General features: G+C 39.8%; 1 protein-coding gene across 2 annotated transcripts in view; it reads right to left on the bottom strand.

Moving 5' to 3' along the window:
- The window catches only part of SYPL1 (synaptophysin like 1), a 35,605-nt gene extending 11,965 nt beyond the window's left edge, over window positions 1-23,640 (bottom strand). Inside the window, exons 1-2 of one of the 2 annotated variants that reach the window (XM_043968078.1) lie at window positions 23,508-23,640; window positions 22,874-22,945 (exon numbers count right to left, since the gene is read on the bottom strand). In XM_043968078.1, the coding sequence (XP_043824013.1) occupies window positions 22,874-22,942 (69 nt within the window). In that variant the 5' untranslated portion in view covers window positions 22,943-22,945; window positions 23,508-23,640. Of the gene's footprint in view, window positions 1-22,873; window positions 22,946-23,216; window positions 23,285-23,507 lie in introns of those variants that run through there. The other variant, XM_043968077.1, reaches the window with a different exon arrangement.
- Between the last annotated feature and the right edge of the window lie 3,428 nt (window positions 23,641-27,068).

The following is a 27,068-nucleotide window of genomic DNA, read 5'->3' as shown; positions in this document are numbered from 1 at the left end:
TCTGTCATTTCCTAGTTGTATGACTGAACAAGTCAATTAGCCTTTCTAAACCTCAGTTTCCTCACATGTAAAATGGATACAGTATATTTACCTATCTTACTGGATAGTCATGAAGAAAGTTTGTAAAATATTAAGCAATATGGAAACTTGAGCTATTATTTCTATTAAAATATGGTAGTAGAGGAGGCAGCTAGGCGGCGCAGTGGATAGAGCACCGGCCCTGGAGTCAGGAGTACCTGAGTTCAAATCCGGCCTCAGACACTTAACACTTCCTAGCTGTGTGACCCTGGGCAAGTCACTTAACCCCAACTGCCTCACTAAAAAAAAAAAAAAGAATTAAACAAACAAACAAACAAACAAAAAAATGGTAGTGGAGTTGAATAGCTATGGCTTTTTAGAGTTAAACATGTTGCCTGTTACTATTGCAAGGAGCCTCATTCAAGCCAGGCAAAGAAAGGTGAGGCAAATACTGGGGTGGGGAAGGAGAAACTAAAGGAAACAGAGTACTTTAAGTTTAGATAGCATATAAGAATTCCCAAATGTGAAAAATATTGCAGAGAAACACTTCACCTTTGACACATTTTAAATTGAAGTAATTACGGATACCATAATCTTTCGCGATACTTTCACTGAGCTATGTGTGAAAAGGTGGTTCATCTAAACACTGTGACGTCATTAACACAATAAAAATCACATGCATAGGATCACAGAAATAAAGCTGGAAGAAGAAATGAGGGTGACTTGTCCAAAGTCACTTATGGTAAGTAAGAGAACAAGGGGTATAAGTTCAGGTCCTCTGCCTCCAAATCCATTGCAATCTCCACTGTACCATACTGATTCCAAAAGCTATACTACAACAGTAGTCTCCTTTAAAATCTTCTTGAATGCTTCATTCTATTATGGAGGTAACTATGGGTAAAGAACATGCAAATGAAGCACAAACTCTGGGCAGATCCTACTTAGCTGGAAGGACAGCAAAGACCTTTATAACCTAGGCCTCTCCTACCTTTTCCACTCTTCTTACACCTTACTCCCCAACACTAACTATTCAATCCAGTGACACTAGCTTCCTGATTGTTCTTTGAACGAGATACTCCACCTCACTACACTTGGTAAATGTCCCCCATGCCTGGAATGCTCTCCTCATTTCTGTTTACTGACTCTGGCTTTCAGTCTGAAATGTTCAATACAGTTTTTTTTTTAAATAGTTTATTTTATTTTATTGCAAGCAATGGGGGTTGTGACTTCCCCAGGGTCACACAGCTAGTAAGTGTCAAGTGTCTGAGGCCGGATTTGAACTCAAGTACTCCTGAATCCAGGGCCGGTGCTTTAACCACTGCGCCATCTAGCTGCCCCTCAATACGCAGTTTTTATGTGAAAGAGAAGTGGGTGCAGGATGCAAAAATATTCCATGACAATCAAAGAAGAAAAAAATGCCACGCAGCACAGAGAGCCTAGTTGAAATCAGATAACACGAATTTGTAATGGACCCACTGACATGACCACAGAACTTCCTTGACCAGCAGATAGTTCATAGTTGAACTGGTGAACTATGGGGCTAAGATTATAGGAAAAAAGAGGCCAGAGCAATGGAATGGAAGAAGGAAGAATCAGGGTGTAGTCACAGTTGTGGATCAAAAATAAGTTTTAAGATTTAGAAGACTGGTCAGGAGACATGAAAGGAAATGAGATCAAAAAGGAAACTTTCAGAGGTTAGGTTCATGAAAGCGTTACAGTTTTGGGCAACTGGTTGGATTTATAATAGCAAGGTAGGGTTGGTTCAATAACAGGAAAATTATATAAAATGGACCACATTAATAATGAAAACAATCAAAACCTGTGGTTATATAAACAGAAGCAGCTTCCTGGCATAAACTCAATCCATCACCCAAATTTGGGAAATTGGAACATAGTCTGGGAGAAATTAGGTTTAGATAAACTTCTCATAACACATACCACAATAAACTCAAAATGGATATATAACCTACATATATAAAGTCTTATAAACAAATCAAGAAAGAACAGAAGGGATAACTTTCATAACTATGGATAGGAGAAGAGTTGTTGCCCAAAGGAAAGAAAGGACCACAACTAACAAAGTAGATAATTTGGCTTACATATTTGTTTTTGCACACCAAAAAAAGCATTAGTTAGAATTAGAAGGACAACTGTTAATGGAGAGGGCCTGGGGATTTGTGGCAAATTTCTTGATAATACTGAAATCATACTGAAAATATATAGGGAATTGATTAAAATTCAAAAGATCAAGATTCATTCCCCAAGAGGTAAATGGTAAAAGGATAGGAACAGGAGTTCAGGTCTCAGGTAGAAATCTAAGGTGCCAACAGCCATATATGTATGCTCCAAACCACTAAGAGAATTGTAAACTAAACTCTTAAGCCATACATCAATACTGAGAGGGGTGGTAAAGATGATGAAAAAAGGAAAATGGCAATTGTAGGTAAGAATGTGAGAGGGGAGGTATATTAAAATGCACTTTTGGTACAACCAAAGTCACTAAAATGTGTATATCCTCTGAGCCAATAATATCGCTATTGTGCGCACACCTCCAAAGGAACAAACATTTAATTATCGCACCCGTAAACAAAGCGGACATCCATGTTAACGCACTCATTCCTGGTGGACTGTGACCTGGTCAAGACATTCTGAAAAGCAATTCTGAACTATGCCCCCAAGTCATTCAACTGTACAAAACCTGATGCAGTCACACCACTGCTAGGTGTGTATACCACAAGAAAAAAGGATACTTATGTACTAGGTATGTAATATGCATGTAGTAGTAGGTGTGTATACACATCTATACACATACATACATAGCAGCTATTTTCGTGGTACCAAAAACCTGGAAATTAAGTGGATGCCCATCAATGGAAAGAACGGCGAAACAATGAAATTGGTTTAGGGGATGGTTTCAGAGAAACCTAGCAAGAAAGGCAAACAACTCTGAAAGACTTAAGAATTCTTATCAATGCAGTGACCAACTACTACTATTCCAGAGAACTCTAGATCAAACAATGCTACTCACCTCCCATCAGAGGTCATGGACTCACGGGGCAGACTGAGAATACTTTTTGTTTCTGCTCGACTGTGTACGTTTGTTATAATGGTTCTGTTTTTCCTTTTTCTCAGTGGAAGAGGAGGTAGGAAAGAAAATAAATGCTAATTGAAGGGGAAAAAAGGTTACATGCCCAGTAATCGGGGAAACAGTCTACAGTTGAAAAAACATGTAAACTACTATATACATGGAAGATAAATATCAAAGGAAAGGCAGTAGGGTAGGGGAAGGGGTGCAGTACACCAGGAAATGCCTCTTAACAAAAAAGTGGGATATGAGCCCAAACTTGAAGGAAGCCAAGAGGCAGATAGTGATGGTGAGACAGAAAGCATTCCATGGATGGAGGACAACCAGTAATCAGGTGTTGCTGGATTGTAAAGTATGTAGAAAGCACAAGGGAAGCTGCTGGATGGCGAAATCAATAGAGTGCTGGGCCTGGAGTCAAGAAGACTCATACTGATTTCAAATCGGGCCTAAGATACTTACTAGCTGTCAGACCCTGGGCAAGTCACTTAACCCTGTTGTATCAGTTCCTCATCTGTAAAATGAGCTGGAGAAGGAAATGGCAAACCACTTCAGTACCTGACAAGAAAACCCCAAAGTGGGTCACAAAGAGTCAGACATGAATGAAAAATGACTTAAAAACACAGAAAGGAGAGAAGTATATATGTGATCCGAGAGTTAAAAGGGAGACCATGAAGTTTGCTGAATAAAGGAAGAGACATGATCAGATCTGCCCTTCAAGGAATTTGTTGGTGGCTGTGTGGAGGAAGGTTTGAGTGGGGAAAAGATTTTCAGCAGGAAGGCCAATTAGAAGACTACCTTAATTGTCTAGGTGAGAGGGGATGAAGTGGTGGCTGTGTGACTGGATAAACTGACAGGCAGGACAACTTTGGTAACTAAATATGTTAAACTGGAGATGATCAAAGGGGCAAACTCTCAGAGGAGATCAAATGGGCAAGAAAGATGGGAGCTGGCACAGGTAAGGAGAAGGCACAGCTGAGTTTCCTTTGAGAGTAGAGCAAAAGTGAAAAACAATCTTTACAGCCAGTGTTTCTGATAAAGGCCTCATTTCTAAAATATATAAATAACTGAATCAAATATAAGAATACAAGTCATTCCCCAATTGAAAGTCATATAATACAAGAATACAAGTCATTTCCTAACTGAAAAATGGTCAAAGGATATGAACAGGAAGTTTTCAGATGACGACATTAAAATTACCTACAGCCATAAGAAAAAATGTTCTCAATCACTACTGGTTAGAGAAATGCAAATTAAAACCACTCCGAGGTACCACCTCACACCTATCTAATTGGTTAATATGACAAAAAGGAAAATGATCAATGTTGGAGAAGATGTGGGAAAACGAACACTAATGTACTGTTGGTGCAATATGTTGTGAACTGATTCAACCATCCTGGAGAGTGATTTGGAACTATGCCCCAAAGGTATAAAACCATGCATACCCTTTGACCCAGCAATACCACTATCAGGTCTATATCCCAAAGACATCATAAAGAAGGGAAAAGGACCCACATATACAAAAATATTTATAGCAGCTCTTTTTGTGATGACAAAGAACTGGAAATTGAGGAGACACCCATCAATTGGGGAATGGTTAAACATGTTGTGGTATGTGAATTTAACGGAATACTATTGTGCTATGAGAAATGATGAGCAGATCTATTGGCATATGACAAAATGCTCTAAATTACTACTGATTAGAGAAATCCAAATTAAAACAACTCTGAGGTACCACACCTCACACTATCAGATTGTCTAATATGATGAAAAAGGAAAATAATAAATGTTGGAGAAGCAGTGGAAAAATTTAAACACTACTAAAGTACTGTTGGTAGAGCTGTGAACTGTTCCAACCACTCTGGAGAGCAATTTGGAACTATGTCCAAAGAGTTATAAAATTGTGCATACCCTTTGACCCAGCAATACCACTATTAGGTTTTTATTCCAAAAAAGATCTTAAAAAAGGGAAAAGAACCCATATATACAAAAATATTTATAGCAGCTCTTTTTGTGGTGGTAAAGAATTGGAAATTGAGGGGATGCCTATCAATTAGGGAATGGCTAAACAAGTAATGGAATATTATTGTGCTGTAACAAATGATAAGCAAGTGGATTTCAGAAAAACCTGCAAAGACTTACATAAATTGACGCTGAGTGAAATGAGCAGAACCAAGAGAATGCTGTACATCGTATCAACATTATGGGATGATCAACTGTGACACACTTAGGCTCTTCTCAGCAATACAATGATACAAGACAATGCCAAAAGGTTCATGATGGAAAATGCTTTTTCTACATACAGAAAAAGAACTAGGGAGTCTGAATTCAGATTGAAACATACTATTTTCACTTTTGTTGTTTCTTCTTTCTTGTGTTTTTTTCCCCTTTTGTTCTGATTCTTATCTGACAACATGACTGATGTGGAAATGTGTTTAACATGATTGTAATGTATAACCTACATTAGATTGCTCGGTGGCTTCGAGATGGGGAGGGAAGGGAGAAAAATTTGGAACTCAAAATCTTATAAAAATGAATGCTGAAAATTATCTTTACGTAATTAGGAAAAATTTTAAATGCTATTAAAGAGGAAAAAAATCCTAAAAAGAGAGTAGAGTAAAAGAACAAATAATTGGGATGAGTCAAAGAATTGGGGATAAGGAACTTGTGACATATGAAGTGATCTGTTAGTTCATAAGCATTTATTAAGCACTTATGTGCCAGGCACTCTGCTACATGCTGAGGATATCAATAAAGTAAAAAAGGCCCAAATCTATCTTTGTCAAGGTGCTAAGTAGCACAGTGATGCTAGGCCTAGAGTCAGAAAGACTCCTCTTCCAGGGTTCAAATCTGGCCTCAGATACTAGCTGTGTAACCTTGTGCAAGTCACTTAACCCCCTTTGTGTTAGAGAAGGAAATGGCAAACCACTCCAATATCTCTGCCAAGAAAACCCCCAAAGGGATCACAGAGTCAGACATGACTTAAATATGTTTTTACAACAAAAAACTACATCATAAGGAAAAAGGAATATAAAGAATTCTAAGACATATGGTGAAACTTGTATCGAGTGATATAGACTGAAAAAATTTAAACAACAACAACTATATATAAAGGAAGACAATGTTAAGCACAACAGTCAACACAATGATACTACCTTGTTAAGATAACAATCGCATGCCCCACCATCAGTTTCCATTCCCACTGCCTAGCAGTGGCACTGCTTTTGGATTTCTCCATCAGGCTAGGTCCCTGCCAAACCTTCTCCCCATCTCAAACCCACAAGTTCCCTCACACACCTTTAGGCAATTTTGTGCGTTGTCTCCCGGCAATGGATTGTTAGCTTCTTGAGGGCAAGTACTGTCTTTCTTTATTTATACTTGTTTCCCCAGAGCTATTAGTGCCTGGAATATAATAGATGCCTAATAATGTTACAGTTACTTTTTAGTGTTATTTTCCTTGTTTTTGAGGAATGTGCCTTGTAAATTTGCCAGCTGTGTTAAATCAAAATGTAGCAGTAACAAGATAAACTTTTAAAATTGGATGTGATTGTACAGTCTTAAAAAATGAGCACCCTTATGAGTAGCAGAGGTAGAGCGGAGAGATAAATCACAAGAGCTGAAAAATTGATAAACTGACAGGTCAGGGCCCTTTGACTAGACAGCAAACTGAAACAAGGCAAGGATTAGTGGAGAAGAAAAACTGAGTCAGATACTGAACTCCTTAAAAAAGAACAAAGACAAGAAAGCCGGTAAATTATAGTGATAAAAGGAGGAGCTTGTAAACCAAGGTGATGCAAAGGAAGGGTCTGGAAAGAGCAATAAGACATGAAAGAAAGAAGCAACAGTTAAGGGTTAAGAAATGAAGTGTCTTGGGTTTCTATTACCTTAAGGTGGGTAGTATGTTAATTAGACATGGAAGATAAAGGGGGTTGTTAACAATTAGGGAGGAAAGATTGTTCCAGAGGACAGAAGGGCAAAGGAAGGACTGAAGGAATAGGGTTGAATTTGGAATGCTATGACAATTAGAAGAGGAAAGAGGTTTTATATATAGGCTGATGGCAACAATAAACATCTTTGCCTTCCTAAAAGGAATGAAATGCCACTATGTTTGCATATTGTGTTTTTGTTATGCTTTTAAATTTTTCTAGCTTTGTAAAGGGCATTTCCTTGAAAATAACTTGAATTTTTTTGAAGTCCAAAATTATTTCAAATGAACTTTTGTACATTTACAAATTAAGCAACTGTCCATTTATAACACTGTTAGAAATATATTACAAAGGTGGAGAACTGGGATGTGAATACTGCACTGTCAAACTGAAAGGATGTATTGGTTAGTTCTGAACTAAATCCCCTCTTTGTTATAAAGGGTGGGAGGGAGATATTTAGGACATATGGCAGTGTTTTTGAAAGAAGAACAATAAAAATTGTTTTAAAAAGAAAAAAGTCTATTTTTCTTCTCTACATTTTTTTTCCTGAAATAATCAACAGAAGACTTTAAATTCAATCATACACTCTTCCCCTTTATTCAACCAGAGATTATTTAATGCTCATGTGTCTAGGCACCATGACAGGGTTTTAGAAAAAGGGCTATGATCAAGTAGCTAGAATTTGTTGGGAAGAGAAAATTAGCACACATTAAAAAAGTACAATCCACTAAAGTCTTGTTCTTAATAGTAACCTCAAGTCCTGCTTAAATACCTCCGTAATGGCACAGAAGATGACCCTAGGTTCTCAGACTATACCAGCAGCCCACAAGATCTAGCAAGGACTACCAAGCTGAAAAAGTTTTGCATATAGTCTCAGGGAAAACCTACCCCTTCTGTGTAAAGTTTACCTACAAACTAATAGCTAGTAAGTGGAGGGTGGCTACTGTATGTAACAAAGCAACCCAAAAAGCAAAGGAAAACAAAAAATGGCCTTGTGTCCCCTCAGTAGTCTCTTAGGACATCACTCACGTTCTGGCTTCACTTTCTGTTCCTATTGCTTATCAACAGTGCCTAGAATATATTAAGTGCTTAATAAATGTCTGAAGACTGTTTATATCCTCTCAGATGCATTTCCTCTTCAAGGTATCCTCTACACAGCTGGTTAAAATAATCTTCCCAACACACAGCTCTTGCTTACATTACTACCCTACTCAAAAACTTCAGTTCCCAATTTATCTCTACAATAAAATACAAATGCTTCAGATAGATTAAATTCAACAATTCCCATGATCTGGTTCCAACATAACTTTCCAGTTTTATTTCACATGACACTCTCTCTCAAACATACTTTACTTTTAAATTAAAGTGGCTGTACTCTCTGTTCCCCAGCTAAAGTTTCCATCTCTCGTCTCTATGTCTTCATACAGCCTCCCCTCCATCTGACAGGAGCTTCTTCCTCACCTACATTCTCAGAATCCTTATCTTCCTTTGAGGATGAGCTCAGGTGCCATCTATCCGAGCCCTGTGAAGACTTCCAATTTTTTTTTTGGGGGGGGGGGTGTGCCCTTCTCCTCAAATTATCTTTTACTTTACATACCTTGTTCTATTTATCCTTCCAGTAATAAGCACTTTGAGGGCAGGCAGAACCAGTTTTTTCTCTTTGAATGTATCTAGCACTCTAAGCGCTTAATGACTGTTTGCTGTAATTGTAAATAGCAAATTGCTCCTGTTTAGTAATACAGATTATCGAAATATAACCAGTTTCATTACTGATAGGTTGCTAACATCTTATCTTTTCAAATAGATTCTTAATCATACCTAATATGATCTTTCAGTAGATTAAGAATGTTACTCATAGCTTGAGCCAGTCCTAACTTCCCCCTTCTCCTACTCAAACAACAAAACAATGTTCACTAAAGCAACAAAAGGCAAATGAATTAATTTATAATTTTTTCTTAGCAAGTAAGAGTTTAGTAAAACATATTATAACCTATATATCATGCAAATGTCAACTTTTTATCAGGACTATGAATAATGAAATACTAAGCATTGTTTTCTTTTTCACTCCAGAATCTAGTCACCATTAGAAATCACATCTTAATGTTTTCTAGATTCCTATTCAAAGGATTTATAAATACTAGTTCCTACATTTATATGCGCTTTCCTCATGATGTTCCTGTAATATATATAGTACAGATGATATTATACACATCTTTCAGAGGCTCAAAGAAGCTAAATGCCTTGCCAATGGTCACAAGGCTACTATGTGCTGGAGCAGTGACGTTGAACGTCTAACTCCGTCTAGTTCTTTTTGTTTTTTTAAACTATAGAACAAAGTAGTAATTATGGCAATTTTAATAACTTGTGGAATCCATTTTCATTCCCTTTTCCCCATACATTTCAGGACTTGTAATCAACCAGCAGCATTACCTGAGTCACAGGCAAAGACCAGTATTCTAATTAGAAATGGAGGGGCAGGGGCAGCTAGGTGGCGAAGTGGATAGAGCACCGGCCCTGGAGTCAGGAGTACCTGAGTTCAAATCCGGCCTCAGACACTTCACACTTACTAGCTGTGTGACCCTGGGCAAGTCACTTAACCCCAATTGCCTCACCAAAAAAAAAAAAAAAAGAAGAAAGAAAGAAATGGAAAATGGTATGTTCAGTAACCATTTCCCCCCAAAGCCCTCTATTTCTATTATTTTCCATTCACTTACTTACAATTACTAGTTAAGACACAAATAACCCTCCTCCCAGCTGCTCTTTCCTCACATACTCTTTTCTTTCCCTTGCCTAATTTATTTCATATGCCTTTCTAAATGTCACTTGCATTACCTCTTCCCTATTCCAAAGAGGGTCTTTTCTTCTTTCAGGCCTCCCAATTCAGGGGGAGAAAAAGGATCAGAATGTTGTATTTAGAGTAAGGATTCAAAAGAGGTCACCTGCCATCAGTACATACTAATTCTATTACTGGTGTGTTCTTGGGGATGTCACTTAAACTCTTTCAACCTCAGTTTCCTTTTGTAAAATTATATGGTAAATTATCTCTTAAAGTTTCTATTATAAATCCTAGGATCCTAGCTATGTGAGCTTGGATATGTCATTTGATGGCTCATAGCCTCAGTTACTGATCTCACTACTGATGAAGTGAGGATGATGGTTCTCTATCAGAATTTTTGTGAGAAGGCTGTAGATCAAGCAAATGTCCTACTGAAACCTCAAATTTAACATGACCAAAACCCATGGTATATCGCTGATCCTAAATTAAGTTCCTCTTCCCGACTTCTTGAATGTGTTCATTATAACATTATTCTTTTTTCTTTCTTTTTTTTTTTTTTAAGTGAGGCAATTGGGGTTAAGGTCACACAGCTAGTAAGTGTTAAGTGTCTGAGCCCGGATTTGAACTCAGGTACTCCTGACTCCAGGGCCGGTGCTCTATCTACTGCGCCACCTAGCTGCCCCTTTTTTTTCTTTTTTCTTTTTTTTTTTTTTAAACATTATTCTTTCAGCTAACCAGTCTCAAAATCTCAATCATCTGATTCTTTTCCATCCTTCACTTGCCACATATAATAATCAAATTTTAACAATTTACCTCATGTACTATTATTTTTATTATATACTATATATACTATTTCATTTTCCTTTTTGTGCCACCATCCAAATTCAGGACTTCATTACCCCTCACCTATAATATTGCAACTTTCCAGTTATGGGTCTGCCCAATTAACAGGGACAGTGTACAGAGACAAACACAGATGCTCAAAAGATTTTGGACTCTGAGAGTGCCTATGTATTGTGACAATCATTCTGCTACCCATATAGTAGCCTGCAGGTGTCTACTGACTCAGAAGTATACTGTATTTAGACGAAGAGGGCACAATAATAACAGAAATATGTAACTTACTACACATGACTATATGTGACCTATGTAAATTATGTCACTACCTGGTATAATTTATAAAGGATGAAAAATTAACCAGATAAAATGTAACAGAGACTATAAAAATCACCTTCTCTCTTAGCAAAGTAGCCCAAAATGACAAACTCTATAACCTGGCTCAAATGCCCTAGAGGAAGACAGAAAGTGGGAAAAGCAAACTAAAAGGGTGAAAATGCCTTTTGAAACTTCCAAAATATTCAGTGGAAAATGCTGACTGAAAGATATACTACCTAAGTGCTGGAGGAAAAAGGGGACAGTAAGAAGATGACAGCTTGGAACAATGAAAAGAGATGTAGGGGGTAGCTAGGTGGCGCAGTGGATAAAGCACCGGCCCTGGATTCAGGAGTACCTGAGTTTAAATCTGGCCTCAGACACTTGATACTTATTAACTAGCTGTGTGACCCTGGGCAAGTCACTTAACCCCCATAGCCCTGTAGAAAGAGAGAGAGAGAGAGAGAGAGAGAGAGAGAGAGAGAGAGAGAGAGAGAGAGAGAGAGAGAGAGAGATGTAGTTTCTGAGTCAGGAATATAAAAGTTCAAATCCTTTTATTGTTATTTAGTCGTTTCAGTCATGTCCAACTCTGTGACCCCATCGTGGAGGTTTTCTTGCCACAGAAACTAGAGTGATTTGCCATTTCCTTCTCCAGCTCATTTTAAAGATGAGGAACTGAGCTAAACAGGGTTAAGTGACTTACTCAGGGTCAAACAGCTTGTAAGTGTCTGAGATGAGATTTGAATTTATAAAGATAAGTCTTCCCTATTCCAAACCCAGTGCTTTATCTACTGTGCTACCTAGCTGCCTGTTCAAATACTATCTCTCTGTCAGTTACTACCTCTCTGACCTTGGATAAGAGTCACTTAAAATCCAAGAATATATTTCTATTTCCTATTTCACAGCATTGTTGTGGGGAAAAGTATTTTATAAATCTTAGACACAATATAAATTATCTTTTTTTTTTTTGACTGGACACTTGTGATTTCATTTCTATATGAGCAGCCAGTGAGGAAACTTCCTCTCTGCCAATGCCAAGCCAACAGAGTACTGGGGGAGTATTGAAAGATTAAGTTGACTGAATCCAATGAAATACTATCTATCAGAAGTAAGACTCAAGGCCAAGTATTCCTTAACTCAGGCTGGAACCCTCTCACACCAAACTGCCTCTCCTTTTTTTCAACAGCTCCCTACAGCCTAACAGATAAACTCCAAATTCCTTATTTTGACATCAAAATACTTCCAGAGTCTGGCCCCAACCTATATTTTCCAGGCTTATCCCACACTCCTTCCCTTTAAGTACCTTGTGGGGCAGCCAAACTGGGCTATTTATTGTTTCTTAAACACCTCCCTACCTTTCTAGGCATAAAGAATGGTTTAAGGGTATGGAGTTAAGAATGTACTCGCCCTTACCATTTTGGCCAGTTAGCTGGAGCTCAAATGCCACTTCTTCCTCTGATTCCTCTAATCTTTCCTGATTACTTTCCCCTCCCAAAGACAGAGGCTGCAGTCTCTAGTGTTGAACTCAGAATTTTCCATCTTATGAACTTTAACCTTCTAATCTGTGTTACATTTTATTATTAAATTTATTTCATCTTCATTCTCCCCCCTCCCAATTACTTGACAAAGGAACAGTGTCCTCACCATCTTTATGCCTTGAATATAGTATTCAATAAATATAAGCTAATTTTAATAGAATTCATTCTCCTAAGCTACATATACTCCAATTGAGTTGTGATCTCATCAAACTGAGTGCTCCCTCTAATGATGAAGAGTGTACCCCCATCCATGTCTACCCATCCCCACTGGAGACCACATCAAATTCCCCTATGGAAATCTAGCCGATGTGCTGGCAGTCTTCCCCACATTCTCTTCAAACCAAATACATACCAGCAGATAACTTTTAAAGATGTGCAGCTGGGGGAAAAGGCTATAAATACTCAAACAATAAACATTAATCAGGTACCTATACTTAATTATATGCACTGTTAGGTTTTGCAAGATACAAAAAAAATCATAAAGCAAGGTCTGGGGCTGTTAAGGTTATGATCTAGTTGAGAAAATTAAGCATCCAAAGTTAAACACCACAATAATATGATAACCCTTATAAGATGGCATGTAAATCACCAAATGAGCAACAGATGTTATTGTTAGCTTATATTTGCATAGGGTTTAAAGTTTTACAAAGCACTTTCCCCACAACCCAGCAAGGTAGATAACTGAATTGTCCCTAGACAAAGCTCACTAGGATACAGCTCTGGTCCATTAGTTTGCAATGAAACAGAAGAGATATATATTTATACAAATACGTGAGGACAGGAGAAGTAGCTATGAATTATAGTGTGTCATTATTGGACTGAATACTTAAAAATCACAACTTCTAAGGATCAGCAATTATTTACTAATAGATAGGGCAAACTATGGAATTAGAGATGAAACCAGAAATTGATAGAGAGATGAATTAGAACATTTTAAGGGAAAAGGAAATGTCTAAGTAACTCCTAGAAAGCTGAGGTGGGAGAATTTTTTTTTTTTTGGCGGGGGGGGGGGGGGGGGGGGGGGGGGCCGGACGGGACAGGATTTTCAACAGAAGAGATCAGGGGAGAAGTAGCACCTGAGTTGGGTACTGAAGAAAAAACGATTTCAACAGGTGTCAATACCGAGCAAGTACATTCCAAGCATGATGGACTCTAAATGCAAGGAGAGATCAAATTGAAACCAGGACACATCTAATATTTCAATTTGGTTTTTGACAGTGACTGAAGAAGAGAGTAAAATAGGATGGAAAAGTATACTGTGGAAGACCAAAGTCTTGGTTCAGGTGAAGCAAACTGTATTTTTTACAGGTACTATCTCTTAACTATACTAAAGGATTTTTGAGCTGGGGAATATACATATGAAATATTTTCATGTATGAAGATTAGGGGAGAGACTTATAATCATCCAGACAAGAAATCAAGGAAATGTTACAGAAAAAGGAAACTAATAACAATTACCAGCTATGCCATTAAGACATCAAGTTGCAAAATAATCTCCAGAACTTTAAAACATGTTGACAGTATACTATACATGTATTTTATGCATTTCTGAGTTTCTAAAAATTTTCTGTCATCTGCTGGTTCTACAACCCCAAATTTTTCATTTAATTTCTTATGCCTACACCCATGATATAGCAAAAACACAATAGGGAAAGTTGCAAAGTGGAAGAGATAACTATTTATAGAAAGAGTGTTTTTTGTCATATTGGATATAAATATGAACTTGAAGAGAAGATTATTATAGTAGTTCCTTGGCCTCGTGTATTTTTTTTTTAATTTTAATTTTTTGTAGTGCACCACCTATCTGCCCCCCAGCCTCGTATATTTAACAATATTAATTACTTAAATGAAGGTATAAATATCATACTCTTCAAATTTGCAGAAGACAATTCTAGAGATAGCTAACATACCGGATTATAAATAGGATCCCCCAAAATCTCCAGACTAGAACATAAAACAAGATCAAGTAAGATTAACTGAAGCTACTGGAAAGGTATAAAGCTGTACTCTGATGCCCTTTTTATTGGCAGGATATTTACCCTAGAACCTAGATTTTCAAAGGAGTATACAGGCTGTAAAAGGCTGTAACAAACTAGATAGGATTCCATTAGGATCTTGGCAAAGACCATCTGCTTTTGGAGAAAGGGCCCAGCTAGTTCATAAAGAAACTTATCACTAGTAGCCTAGCCAATCGCTGGGTCAATTTCTTGGCCACAGTAACATATTTTGTTTTTGTTTTTGTGAGGCAATTGGGGTTAAATGACTTGCCCAGGGTCACACAGCTAGTAAGTATTAAGTGTCTGAGGCCAGATTTGAACTCAGATCCTCCTGAATCCAGGGCCAGTGCTCTATCCACTGTGCCACCTAGCTGCCCCCACAGCAATTTAAATAATATATTTAAACAAAGAAAAATATGAAATATACTTTGGTCCTATAGGACCTTTTTCTGATTACTACAGTGACAATATAGAACAAAAGGTGCTAAGAAGCAGTTTTTAGAATATTAAGAGTTGATAGATATAAAAATCGAAGGATAGATCATACATTCTTCTTGGATAGGCAACTAAAGGAGATAGCATTTGGTTTCTACATCCAAAGGCAACAAGAAATATAATTTCATAGGTTATATTAGTCATATCATACCTTGCAGATATGCATTTGCATACAGACGATTATGGTTATTCACCAAAGCCTGTTGTTGAAGTTCAGAAGGCAGAGAAATTTTATGAAGAACTCCAAATTAAATATATCTATATGTGTGTGTGCATACATACACTTTAATAAGCAATGATTTATATGCAAAAGGTAAAAATTATCAGGTAGGGCAACAAAAAAATGCTAGAAAATAAGAAAAAAAACCAAAAGGTTTGACTTGAAGAGCAAAGGTATCAAACACACAGCCACAGACAGCATGGAGCTGACATTACCAGCTATGACCAGATCCAGATTACAGTGTAATTGGGAAATAGTTAACAAAATAAATTTCTAAGTCAATATGTGACCTGTATGGAAATACATATGGTTGAGTAATCCTGTTTCTATTTGAGATTGACACAAGACAGAAGTGTCAAATTCAAGGCCAGTAAAACTCAAGTGCTACCCAAATCAGATTAAAATATAATTGAGAATGAAATATTCAACAAAATAAGTACAACATAAATAATGTTAATTTCAGGTTTTCTAAGTCAAATATGGAGCCCATAGGACTGTTTCTATTTTAGTTTGACACGACTTTTTTTTTTTTTTAAAGTGAAGCAATTGGGGTTAAGTGACTTGCCCAGGGTCACACAGCTAGGAAGTGTTAAGTGTCTGAGGTCACATTTGAACTCAGGTACTCCTGACTCCAGGGCCGGTGCTCTATCCACTTCGCCACCAAGCTGCCCCTTTGACACTACTTTTGTAGAACATTATAGAATCCCCACCCCGACCCCCAACCAGAAGGCAATGGAAGCAATATCACAAACATTAAATTGACTATGTTCTATCTATAGTTATCCCCTCCCCACGGAGACGATCCCCATCGTGGTTTTATTATATCCCAGGTCAGTATAAGAAATTAAATGGAAAATTTTGAGGCAGTTTTGTGGAAGCTGAAGACAACATAAGCCTATGATCAAATACTTAACCCAAATTTTACAAGGCACTGTAAATAACCCATAAAAGAAAGAGAAAATTCAGACTTCTCTGGTACGAAGGGAAGGCTGAGGGCACAGTGCCCCTAACCCCCTCAATGTGGAAGGGATAACTGTAATTGGACTATAAATAACTTATTACTGATAGGAGAAACATTCCTACCTACATCAACCAACAGCCTGTTAGCACACACACAAAATCAATATCAAATCAGACATGGAATAAGAATATGGTGTGTGATTTAGTCAACTCCAACCTTGGACTTTAAGAAGAGCTATGGAGGCTCAGAAATGGGAAATGGTTAAATTAACGAACAATAAATACACCATTTTCTTAGGAAAATTAATGATACTCAAAACTCGGAAGACTTGTTCTATTGGAGAATGATTAAACAAATTGCAGTCTATGAATCTAATAGAATATTATTGTGCCATTTCTTTTGTTTTTGGTGCTGTTGCTTTTCTGTTTTAAGGTTTTTCCTTTTTGCTCAGATTTTTCTCTTATAACATGACTAATGCAGAAATATGTTTAATGTTATTATGTATATATAACCTATATCAGATTACCTGCTGTCTAGGGGAGGGTGGGAGGGAGAAAAATTTGAAATTGGAAATCTTATATAAACAAATGTTGAAAACTATTTCTACATGTAACTGGAAAATAATAAAATACTTTTATTTAAAAAAAGAATAGGGGCAGCTAGGTGGTGAAGTGGATAGAGCACCAGCCCTGGAGTCAGGAGTACCTGAGTTCAAATCCAGCCTCAGACACTTGACACTTATTAGCTGTGTGACCCTGGGCAAGTCACTCAACCCCAATTGCCTCACTTAAAAAAAAAAAAAAGGAATATTATTGTTCCCTAAGAAATGATGAAATGGACAATTTCAGAGGAAGTTGTGAAGATCTTTATGAACTGATTCAGTGAGGAGGATTAGGTGAACAATTTATATGATAACATTAGAGAGGAAAAACAACTTTGATCAATATAATGAGAAACCATAAGTACTATGAAACAAATCACTTTCCTCTTGACAGGGAGGTGATGAACTTTAAAGAGAGATGTTTTGGGACACATGGGTAATATGGAAATGTTTTGCTGCACTATGTAGACAGGTATTGAATGTTTTTCATTTTAAAAAATTTGTTCAAAATGGGGTGAAGAGGGATTAATGGGAGGGGCACATTCATTTAAAAATAATTTCTTGAAAATTTAAAATATTTGCCCTCTTAAATTCGGTTTCTTGTTGTGATGTGGAATCTGATTAGAATAATTTAGTAATGGATAAAAGCTATTTAATGAAAACCTTCAACTATATTTACCAAAGCAGTAAGGTACAGGGGCAGCTAGGTGGCACAGTGGATAAAGCACCAGCCCTGGGGAGAACCTGAGTTCAAATCCGCCCTCAGACACTTGACACTTACTAGCTGTGTGACCCTGGGCAAGTCACTTAACCTTCATTGCCCATGATTTCTTGAAAATATTGATATGAAAAAAAGTTGGCTTTAAAAAATAGTTTCAACGGAGTCCAATGATTCTGTAGACCAGCCCATTGTGCTTCAGATGCAGTTACCTGACTAAGCCTTTAAACCCAAGTCACTCTGGCTTTGATTGAATGACCAATAATAGCCCCCCCACCCAAGCCTCTAAGGCTCATTGTTTAGGTTTCAAAGGCTAAGAATGAGTGTAAACAACATTTGTTTTCAGTTCCAGCCAGAAACTTCTGAGGGTCTTCCAGATTGATATTTTTGTGATGGTCTACTCTTACCTCGCCCTAAGTCATAGAATAGAATTTGCCTCACAGGAACTCAGGCCTGAGAAAGACCTTAATTTAGAAAGGTCAAGCTCATCCACTACATCCTGAGGCCAATGCCAGTAGCCCTCTAACTTGTCTTGCTACTTAGGACTTTCATGACTCTGGAGAGGCACTGAAGATTCTGCACAGCTCTGTCTCACTTAAATCCAATTTACTCACAAGTCAACATCACTCTCAGGATGTCATTGATCCTCTTCAAGAACCAAGGATAAAAACTCAAACTGTAAAATTAGGGGGTTGGACTAGAGAACCTCCAAAGATCTTTACAATTCCAAATCTGCAATCCTATTACCTAATTAACAAGAAAAAGGTTTAAGAAATACCTTAGCTGGGGCAGCTAGTTGGCGCAGTGGATAGAGCACTGGCCCTGGAGTCTGGAGTACCTGAGTTCAAATCCGGCCTCACACACTTAACACTTACTAGCTGTGTGACCCTGGGCAAGTCACTTAACCCCAATTGCCTCACCCCCCCCCAAAAAAAAGATATGGAGGGAGTAGCTAGGTTGATGATACTGAGGCAAAAAATAAATACCTTAGCTGAATGAAATGTTTCTGAAATCTAATAACTAGTTTTTTGTTTTGTTTTTTTGTTTTTTTTGAGGGGCAATTGGGGTTAAGTGACTTGCCCAGGGTCACACAGCTAGTAAGTGTTAAGTGTCTGAGGCCGGATTTGAACTCAGGTACTCCTGAATCCAGGGCCAGTGCTCTATCCACTGCGGCATCTAGCTGCCCCCTAATTACTAGTTTTTAATAAAAACAATTCACGAACACATTTAGAAAGTAAAACTACCTAGAATTTCTGGTGCCCAAAATAAACTATAAACATATTTCCAGTCCTTTACATATTACAAATAAAATACAAGGTTGCCCTCAAAGCCTTAGTGCAATTTTAAGCTATTAAAGCTTTATACCCTTTATATCTTTGACTTTAAATTTTTAAAAGTTTAATGAATTATTCTGTGCACTAAATAGTATGGGAAAATCTATATGTCCCTAGTTAATTATCAAAAGGAAATGCTAAAATCACACTTTCAACTTTTCTTTCCGAGGGAGGAAGACTTCGAAAGTCAGTCAATTACACAGGTCTGATTCTAAGCTGTTGTTTGTCCTTCCTTCTGGAAGAGGACCATGACAGATATTATGATTTGCAATGATAAAAGCAAACTGCTTGGTGTATGGGGGTGTGGGTTTAATTCCCACCTGAAACTATTCTTTTAGTTCTTCCTGCACCTTCCTCTTTCCTCAGCTGTCTAAAAATACAAAAGATAACTGATATTTCAATCTCTTTACTACCTTCATATATACCAGCTCAAAAGGTGGACCCTATGCTAGAGAACTGTCAAATATGAAGAGGCAAGTTTGGGAGTTTTATATATAAATGATCCTATTTTTTAAAAACTTAAAAAATTTAAAGATACTATACAAATTGAAATAATGCTCTTAAGCCTGCCAATATTTTATGGAAAACTAAGTTATAAAATATCACAAGTAGTTTATTACCCAGCTCACAAAAACATTAAACATACTTTAGCTTTATCTTTAAAAAAAAAGATGAGAAAACAAATAGGACTTCATTAATTACATGCTAAGGTTAGAGGATAGAAGAATACCTTGTTTTAAAAGCTCACTTCACCTCTCCAAGTTTCAGATTCCTAATTTAAAAAATAAGTGTAATAATATTTATAATATATAATTCATGGACATTCTATGTTAAAAAGTACTATGTAAACCTCAAAGCTTCACAGTTCTACATATGTGTAGATATACATATATGTGTATATATGTGTTATGCTGGAAAATGGGGTATGGGGTTGGGGTTCTTAGGAATTCCTCTTTAAAGAATTAAACCCTCTTGCACACAAAAGCAGTTAGAATGAGATGGTAGTTTATTTAGAGGGGCAAGTACTCTGGGCCCCATGACATATGTATATATGTACATATATGTGTATACACACACACACACACATTCACACCTGTTAACCCAGGGAGAGATATACTTCACTTTTAAGTATAACTGAATCCTTGGTTATACAAAGCAACTGGGATATGGGGTTAAATAGAGAGACATATTCTGTAGTTGTTTAGACACAAAGTCCTAGGATGCTTGGGATGAAGGAGCTGTATGACAGTTCAAATGCAATACTACCCAAGAATTAAGTTTAACAATGATATTCAACACTCTTGAAGGTGTAAGTGCATGTAGGCTGTTTTACAACTTAAATCACCCCACCCCCAAAAGTCAACAGGCACTGAAAGGAAGTGGCAAATAATCAACACATTATGTGTTGGTGTCTTTGCCTTCAAAGATACTTCAAAAATACTAAAAGCAGTCTTCATATAAAAATTTAACCAGTTGCAATCAAATTCTTCTAAGAATTTCAGCAACTTAGGTAACTTGAGAAAGATTGTTTCCGATGAAAATGCACAGCCACCCAAAGCATACTCTTAAAGATGCTGTGTGGTGAAGTGAAATTAGCACAAGATTTAGAGTCAGAAAACCTAGGTTTGAGTCCTGGCTCTGCCATTTACTTCCTGAGTGACTTGAGCAAGTCACAACCTTTTTGGGTCTCAGGTTCCTCATGGGTAAAATGGGGGGGGGGGGTGTCAGGGGAGAGGTTGGGACAGAAGACAACCCCCCCCCAGGGCACATCCAGTTGTTTATATGACTTTACTACTGGTACTCTAAAATTGTTCATTTTAGAAGGTATAATGCATTTGAAACATCTAAGAACCAGGATTTAAAAATACATTATTAATAAATTTAAGTACAAATAAAACAATAAAAGCAGCTGTTTCCTATCTGTAAGATCTAGAAAGCACTAACTGCAAATTTATTCTATTTAGTATATAATGTTTAACTGAATAAGTTAACCAAAAAAGACTGTTATACTGAAGAAAACATCAATCTTGTGAGTCTAAAGCATTCCTTTTAATATCACTAATTAAGTATGATTAAGTATGTGGCCTTGGGAAAGTCATTTCATTTCTCTAGGTCAGTTTCCTACCTTATCTGTAAAGTGAAGGAGTTTGAAAAAACAATCTCTAAAGTACCTTTCAGTTTAAAAAAAAGCACCGTATTGTTCTTTTATTTTACATTAGATAAGCCTATTTAATAATTTGTGAGGTTTTCCCCTTTCATTTTTGTGTCAAATGCTGGACTCAGTATAACACACAATGCCCTAACCACACATATTCACTAGTGTCAGGAGAAACAGCTACCAAACGCTCATATGTTGTGTTTTCAAACTTCCTGATAAATTCACTTTCACTAGCGGTTTTCACTAGTCTTTGTTTTGAAAAAAAAAAAAAAGTAATTTGGTCGTAAGAGCTAAATTAAAGACACTACGATTTTCCTATTTGGTTTCATAGACAAATGGCTTTTCCCAAGCAGCACCATTCTACCTATGTTATTCTAGAAGCCCCAATGACAGCAAATCGTTCAACATGAACTCAAAACTAAGTGTTTCTTGGCATAATTTCAGTGTTCCGAAAACACTCAAAAGTTTCGTTTAGGGGATGGTGGTGGCAGCACTAGGAAATGCTTATCACTTTTCACCAAAAACACACCGACAAAGTTATTATTGTACATGTTATCTACAGTACACTTATTCTACTTCGTATAAGATGATGCTATCTATCTGTAAATACAGCCTTGAAAATCATCCTCCAAAGCACACGATATTACAAAAATTCTTTGGTATCCAGAAAAATTCCCAACCTACTTGGCTGTATGTAGGATAATCTGCAACGTCAAATCTGCTTCCTAAGATGTTCCAGGAGGGGAGAAAAGCTGACTTCCACAGCACGGGCTTAGAATTGCCTCTCGGTAAATATCCACTCACGCCCACGACGAATCTATCGGCTCATCAAGGCATTTACGGGTATCCCAGAAGTCCTAGTGCAATTCCAAGCTGAACCCTTCGCACAGAACTGCACTAGGACTTTAAAATGCCTTCTGTTCCAAGTTTTACGCTTCAATGCCTTAAAACGTCATTGAGAATTTTGGGGCGCCCTGTAAGGTTCCAAACATCTTAACGAAGTGCTTTATTAAATACGGGGTGTATTCATTTCTAGAGATTCATCTCATGTTTTCCCAAAGTCGTACCGCAATGATTTTTTAAAACTCTGTATTTAAGATATCAACTCCAACTCCGATAATTAATGGATTTCCCATACAAGTGGAAAGAGAATGGACTTATTCATTTTCGCGCTTGCTTCAGGAAACATTTTTTAATATCAAATGCTAGTTCGGCTTGACGTTCCAGCAGTTCACCAAAAATTAAGTGGTTTGGGGTCCCCCGCCCCCCAACCAAGACAGCTGAACTTTGGGCACAGGATAAGTTCCTGGAGCGGGGGGGCCAGATTTCTTAAGCACCCATTCTACCTGCTCGTCATTTCAAGGCAGTTGGGGAGGGGGGTGGGGGGTCGGGAATGGAAGTGCGAGGACCAGCTTTCGGTTAGACCGCGAGCAGAACCATTCTCTTCCCCTCCAAACCCCCGGCCCGCCCCGGCCACGGCCAAGGTCCCCGGGTGAAGGTCTCGGGCTCGGGAGGGGCTCTGCTCTGCCCCCCCAGGGCCGGTGGGTCGCGCTCGGGCGTCGCCGGACTGCGCCGCCGCCTCGTGATCCCCTTTGACAACCGCATCCGTCCCAGTCCCAGGGGCCCCCGGGGGCCTTTTCCTGCCCTCCACCCCCATGCCCCGCCGTCTCCGGCCCTGCTCGGCTTCAGGGGCGGGGCACCGGCCTGGCCTTCCAGGCCGAAGGCGGGCGGCCGAGGCCTCGCCACTCCGTCCCCGCCCTCCTCCCCGAGGCCTCCTCAGCGGCGGGGTCGGACCGGCGGGCCTCCTCCCCAGCCTCTCTCCCTCCCTCTCCGCCCGGGGGTGGGGGGGACCGACGACGACCGCGGGTGCTCAGCTGGGCCCAGGGGCCCCACTTACCCACTGGAGAATCTTGATGAAGCCGAGTGGCTCCTTCAGTGGGCTGAAGTTAATCTGGAGGCCCGACATCCTCTGAGGGAAGGAGGGAAAGAGGGCGAGAGTCAGGGCGGCCGGACGGCGGGGGACTGAGCCAGACCCGGTCGGCCCAGCGGCGGAGGGAAGGAAGGAAGGGGGGGGTCGGGAGGACGGAGCGAGGCTCCGGGAGGCGGGGCAGGGCAGGGCGGGGCCGCCCTGAGGAGGGGCTCGGGAGGCGGTTAAGCCCGGCTGGACCCAGAGAGGAGGCGGGGCGAGGGCGGAGAGGAGGGAAACGGGGGGGAGGAGCGGCTCCTCCCCGGCTCTGCACCTGGCCGAACCGGCTGATCCTCTGGCGAACCCTATAGCTCATATCCGAGGCCATCTTGGGCGTGCTAACCCCCCCTCCCCCTCCCCGAGCCCGCCCCCTAAACGAGCCGCCGGGACCGGGCTCCCGTCCCGTGCCCGCGCGCGCCCGGCTCTGCCTCCCGCGCCGCCCGCCTCGCACTCTCCCTTTCCCGCGGCCCCGCGCCGCTCACAAAGGCCCGCGGGGGCGGGGGGAGGAGGGGCGCGCGCGGGGGCGGGGTGAAGGGAAGGGATCGGAGTGGGGGAGGGGCGGCACCTGTTCTCCCCAGTCTGTAAGGGTTCCGTGCGCTACTTCTAGACGCTTTTGCTCCTCGGCAACAGGCTCGCGGCCAGTTGTCCGGCCACTGTGGGCGCGAACGTGCTTCCTGTGCGCCGCCCTGCACCTCCCGGGTTACACTGTACACGCACACAGACACACGCGTCTTAAATCCGTCTGCCCCTCCCCTCGGCACGCCGGGCTCCGCTGGGGACCGCCTGACCCAGGCGGCGTTGGCGCACCATATGTTTGGATTCCGATTTTCCCATTTTAGATTAGAATCATGTGTCAGGGCGTGTACTAACGTAGGCATGGAGATTGCCTCCTAGTACAGTACCCGCGTACAGTAGGTGATTAATAAATGCCTGTGGATCGATTGATTCAAAACCCCGAGCTCTTGGGTCTTCTTGGTAAGTGCAGAACCTCGGCCCTTAATCCTGCATGTGGGGTGGGAGGGGCGTTTCAGTTCATAAAGAGCTCGAGTTACCAAAAAAAAAAATTTTTTTTTAAAAGAAATACAGTTGTAGAGCTTAGCACAGTACGTGGCACATAGGAAATTAATAAATGGCTGCTTATTAACATACATATTGTTCACTGGGTCAAAGTAGGCTATCCTTAGGCAGTATACAATAAGTGTAGGACTGCCTAAAAATTCCCCACAAGGCCTGGCACCAAGTTCTGTAGACGATATCCATTTAATAAATGTCTTGGATACAGAATTCTGCAAGGACTTTATCTAATATTGTAGGTTAGCATCCATTTGCCCTGACTCATATTTGACCCAATAACCACTTGAAGTCTTACAGGAATGAGGAACTCTCATTACTCTATAAAGCAAATCGTTTCAATTTTTAAAATGACCATCTTTTAATTTCCATTCAACACTTGCCAGTCATTTCTATGGGTAGTTTATTAACCAACTGTGATGATAGTTCATCTGTCTTAAATTTCATTTTTGAATCATATTTTATTTTTCTCAATTACACGTAAAAATTTTTAACTTTCCTTTAAATCGTTAACAGTGGTTTTCTTCCTATGGAACTAGCACCTGTGTCCCTACAACTTGAATCCATTGTTCCTAGTCGTGTGTAAGGATACAAAAAGAACAAATCTGATCTTTCTTCCAAATGCCAGCCTTTCTGTCACCCATGCAGAGAGAGCCAGAAAGGAAGCTAGGAGTTCACCAGGGGCCTGGATTCATTGTGGGAGGCAAGCCGACCCTAAAGAAGAGAGTCAAGTTTTTCCTCATTCTCAATGGTTAATGCCCTCATCCTAAAGTAGAACTCGAGAAAATCTCTAACACAAAGTCTAGGGTATGACTTGTATCTAGGGTCTTGCTCAAAAGAATTGACCAATTGGGTCATTTTAAGAAAAAGTACATACTATGTAGAGTATAATAGTTTTTCTCCTCCAATATAAGGGAAATAAACCCAGAAGACTCATAAATGCATATTAACAAATACTTAAGACAGCAGCCCTTCACAGCAATTATACCGTGCTGAGAAGTAAAGACTCGGTAAGAACTGCTGAACAGATACTTAACCTTCACCTGAAATCTATATTATCTGAACAATTCATGTAGTCTAAGTGTTCTGGCCAGACTGGCACTCTGGGTCCCTTCAAGTTCAGGATTATCAGTGGTTATTGTCTTACTCTACCTGTAGTTACAGGGAGTGTAACTACTGAGCAGTGGGCACTGACTCAGGTACCCAAGAATTCTCAAACGAATGAAGTGGCTGCTTGCTAAATTTGGAAATGTCTCAGGATCAGAGGGAAAGAAACACAAAGCAGAAGAGGCATACAGGGACTTAGGGTCCAGTTTCAGGCTCGACTAGGCCTACATACGTTCTGTTAACCTGGAAATTAAGGAAGCAATCAATATAGGAGAAATAAGGTCTTTAATCGGGACAGAGCAACTATGTAGCTCGTGGTATCTGAAAGCTCGGAAGCTAGGAATACCCAAAGATGGGAACCAAGGACAGGGTTTTTATGAGGTAACAGAACAGAGGGAGCTATGAAACTGCCCTTGGGAAAAGTAAGTTTCTCACTGACAAACTATTTAATGTAAATGAATCTTTTTACATAATAACCTAAAGTCCAGGAAGTAAGCTTGGGAATCTTTGGGGGGGAGATTGTTTGGGGGAAGGTCCTTAAGTCCATTAAGAGTCTGGAAATGACAAAGACTGGTCAGCCCAAGGCAATTCATTTGTCTGGGGGGAAAAAGGGGACTGGGTGGGGAATCAGTTCTCAGTAAATTTTGTAGTTCTCAGTTCCCACTGCTTTGTGAGCCAATCGTGGCAGCCATGGCTACTGGAGGAGAAGGTGGTGGGAAAGAGATTCCTGTTATCTTGCTGGAAGTTCACAGCCATGCTGGGGATGGATCTGTCCCAAGGGCAGCCTGAAAAGAAGGGATGGAGCGTTTCTAGTTCTTAAGGCCCTTGAAGAGGGGAGTTTTCTCCATAGCAGTCTGTCTCAAATGGTGCTCAGTGACACAGCCCCTAATCAATCAGTCCACTTATTAAGTACCTACTGTGTGCCAGGGGACAAAGGGGAAGCACACAGAAAGCAATCAGGAGTTGTCTCTCTATGACAAAGTGAAGTGTCTGTACCTCAGCAAGAGACCAATGTATGGTTGGCCTTCTGATCCAATTGCTGACCTTTCTAGCTTCCTTTAAGCCTCAACTAAAATCCTACAGGAAGTCTTCCCCAACCCCTCAATTCCAATGCCTTCCCTCTTTTAATTATTTCCTATTTATCCAATATGTAGTTTGCTTTTTGACAAACTCAGTTAACTAAGAACTGACTGGAGCTGCTCTGGTTTTCCATTCCCTGGCCAATGAATTGCTTGGGGCTAACCAAACTTTGTGAATTCCTGCCTCTGATTATTTTGTAGATCTCCCAAACTCTCACCTCCAGAGATTCCCAAGCTTTCTTACGGACTTCAGTTTGTTATGTAAAATGACTTAACTAAATAGGGGGCAGCTAGGTGTCTCAGTGGATAAAGCACTGGCCCTGGATTCAGGAGCACCTGAGTTCAAATCCGGCATCAGATACTTGGTGCTTACTAGCTGTGTGACCCTGGGCAAGTCACTTAACCCCAATTGCCTCACCCCCCCAAAAAAAATTCAGGTTGACACTTTGTATATATGTGTTTTCAAGTTGTCACCCCCTCCTTCCCATTAGATTATAAACTTCTTGAGGGCAGGGACTGTCTTTTGTCTTTTTTTATATCCCCAACTGTAAGCACTGTGCCTGTCACAAAGTAGGTGCTTAATGCAAATTGACTGATTGATGTGCATGGCCTCCCATGGAGCCAGAGCACTAGGGATCACCCCTGCTACACTTTAGATATGTGATGACAGCTATGTCATGGGGAGAAATGGGGAAAGGGTAAGGGGTAGGGGTAGGGGTCCTTAGGAATTCCTCTTTAAAGAATTACACCCTCTTGCACACAAAAGGCAGTTAGAATAAGATAGTAGTTTATTTCGAGGCTGAGGAAGGGAAGGGAAGGGAAACCAAGAAAGAAGTCCTTGGACGTCTCATGGGGAGAAGGCATGGCAC

This window comes from Dromiciops gliroides, chromosome 5, assembly GCF_019393635.1.
Source record: "Dromiciops gliroides isolate mDroGli1 chromosome 5, mDroGli1.pri, whole genome shotgun sequence".
Lineage (NCBI taxonomy): Eukaryota > Metazoa > Chordata > Mammalia > Microbiotheria > Microbiotheriidae > Dromiciops > Dromiciops gliroides.
This window is presented reverse-complemented; position numbering and strand designations above follow the sequence as displayed.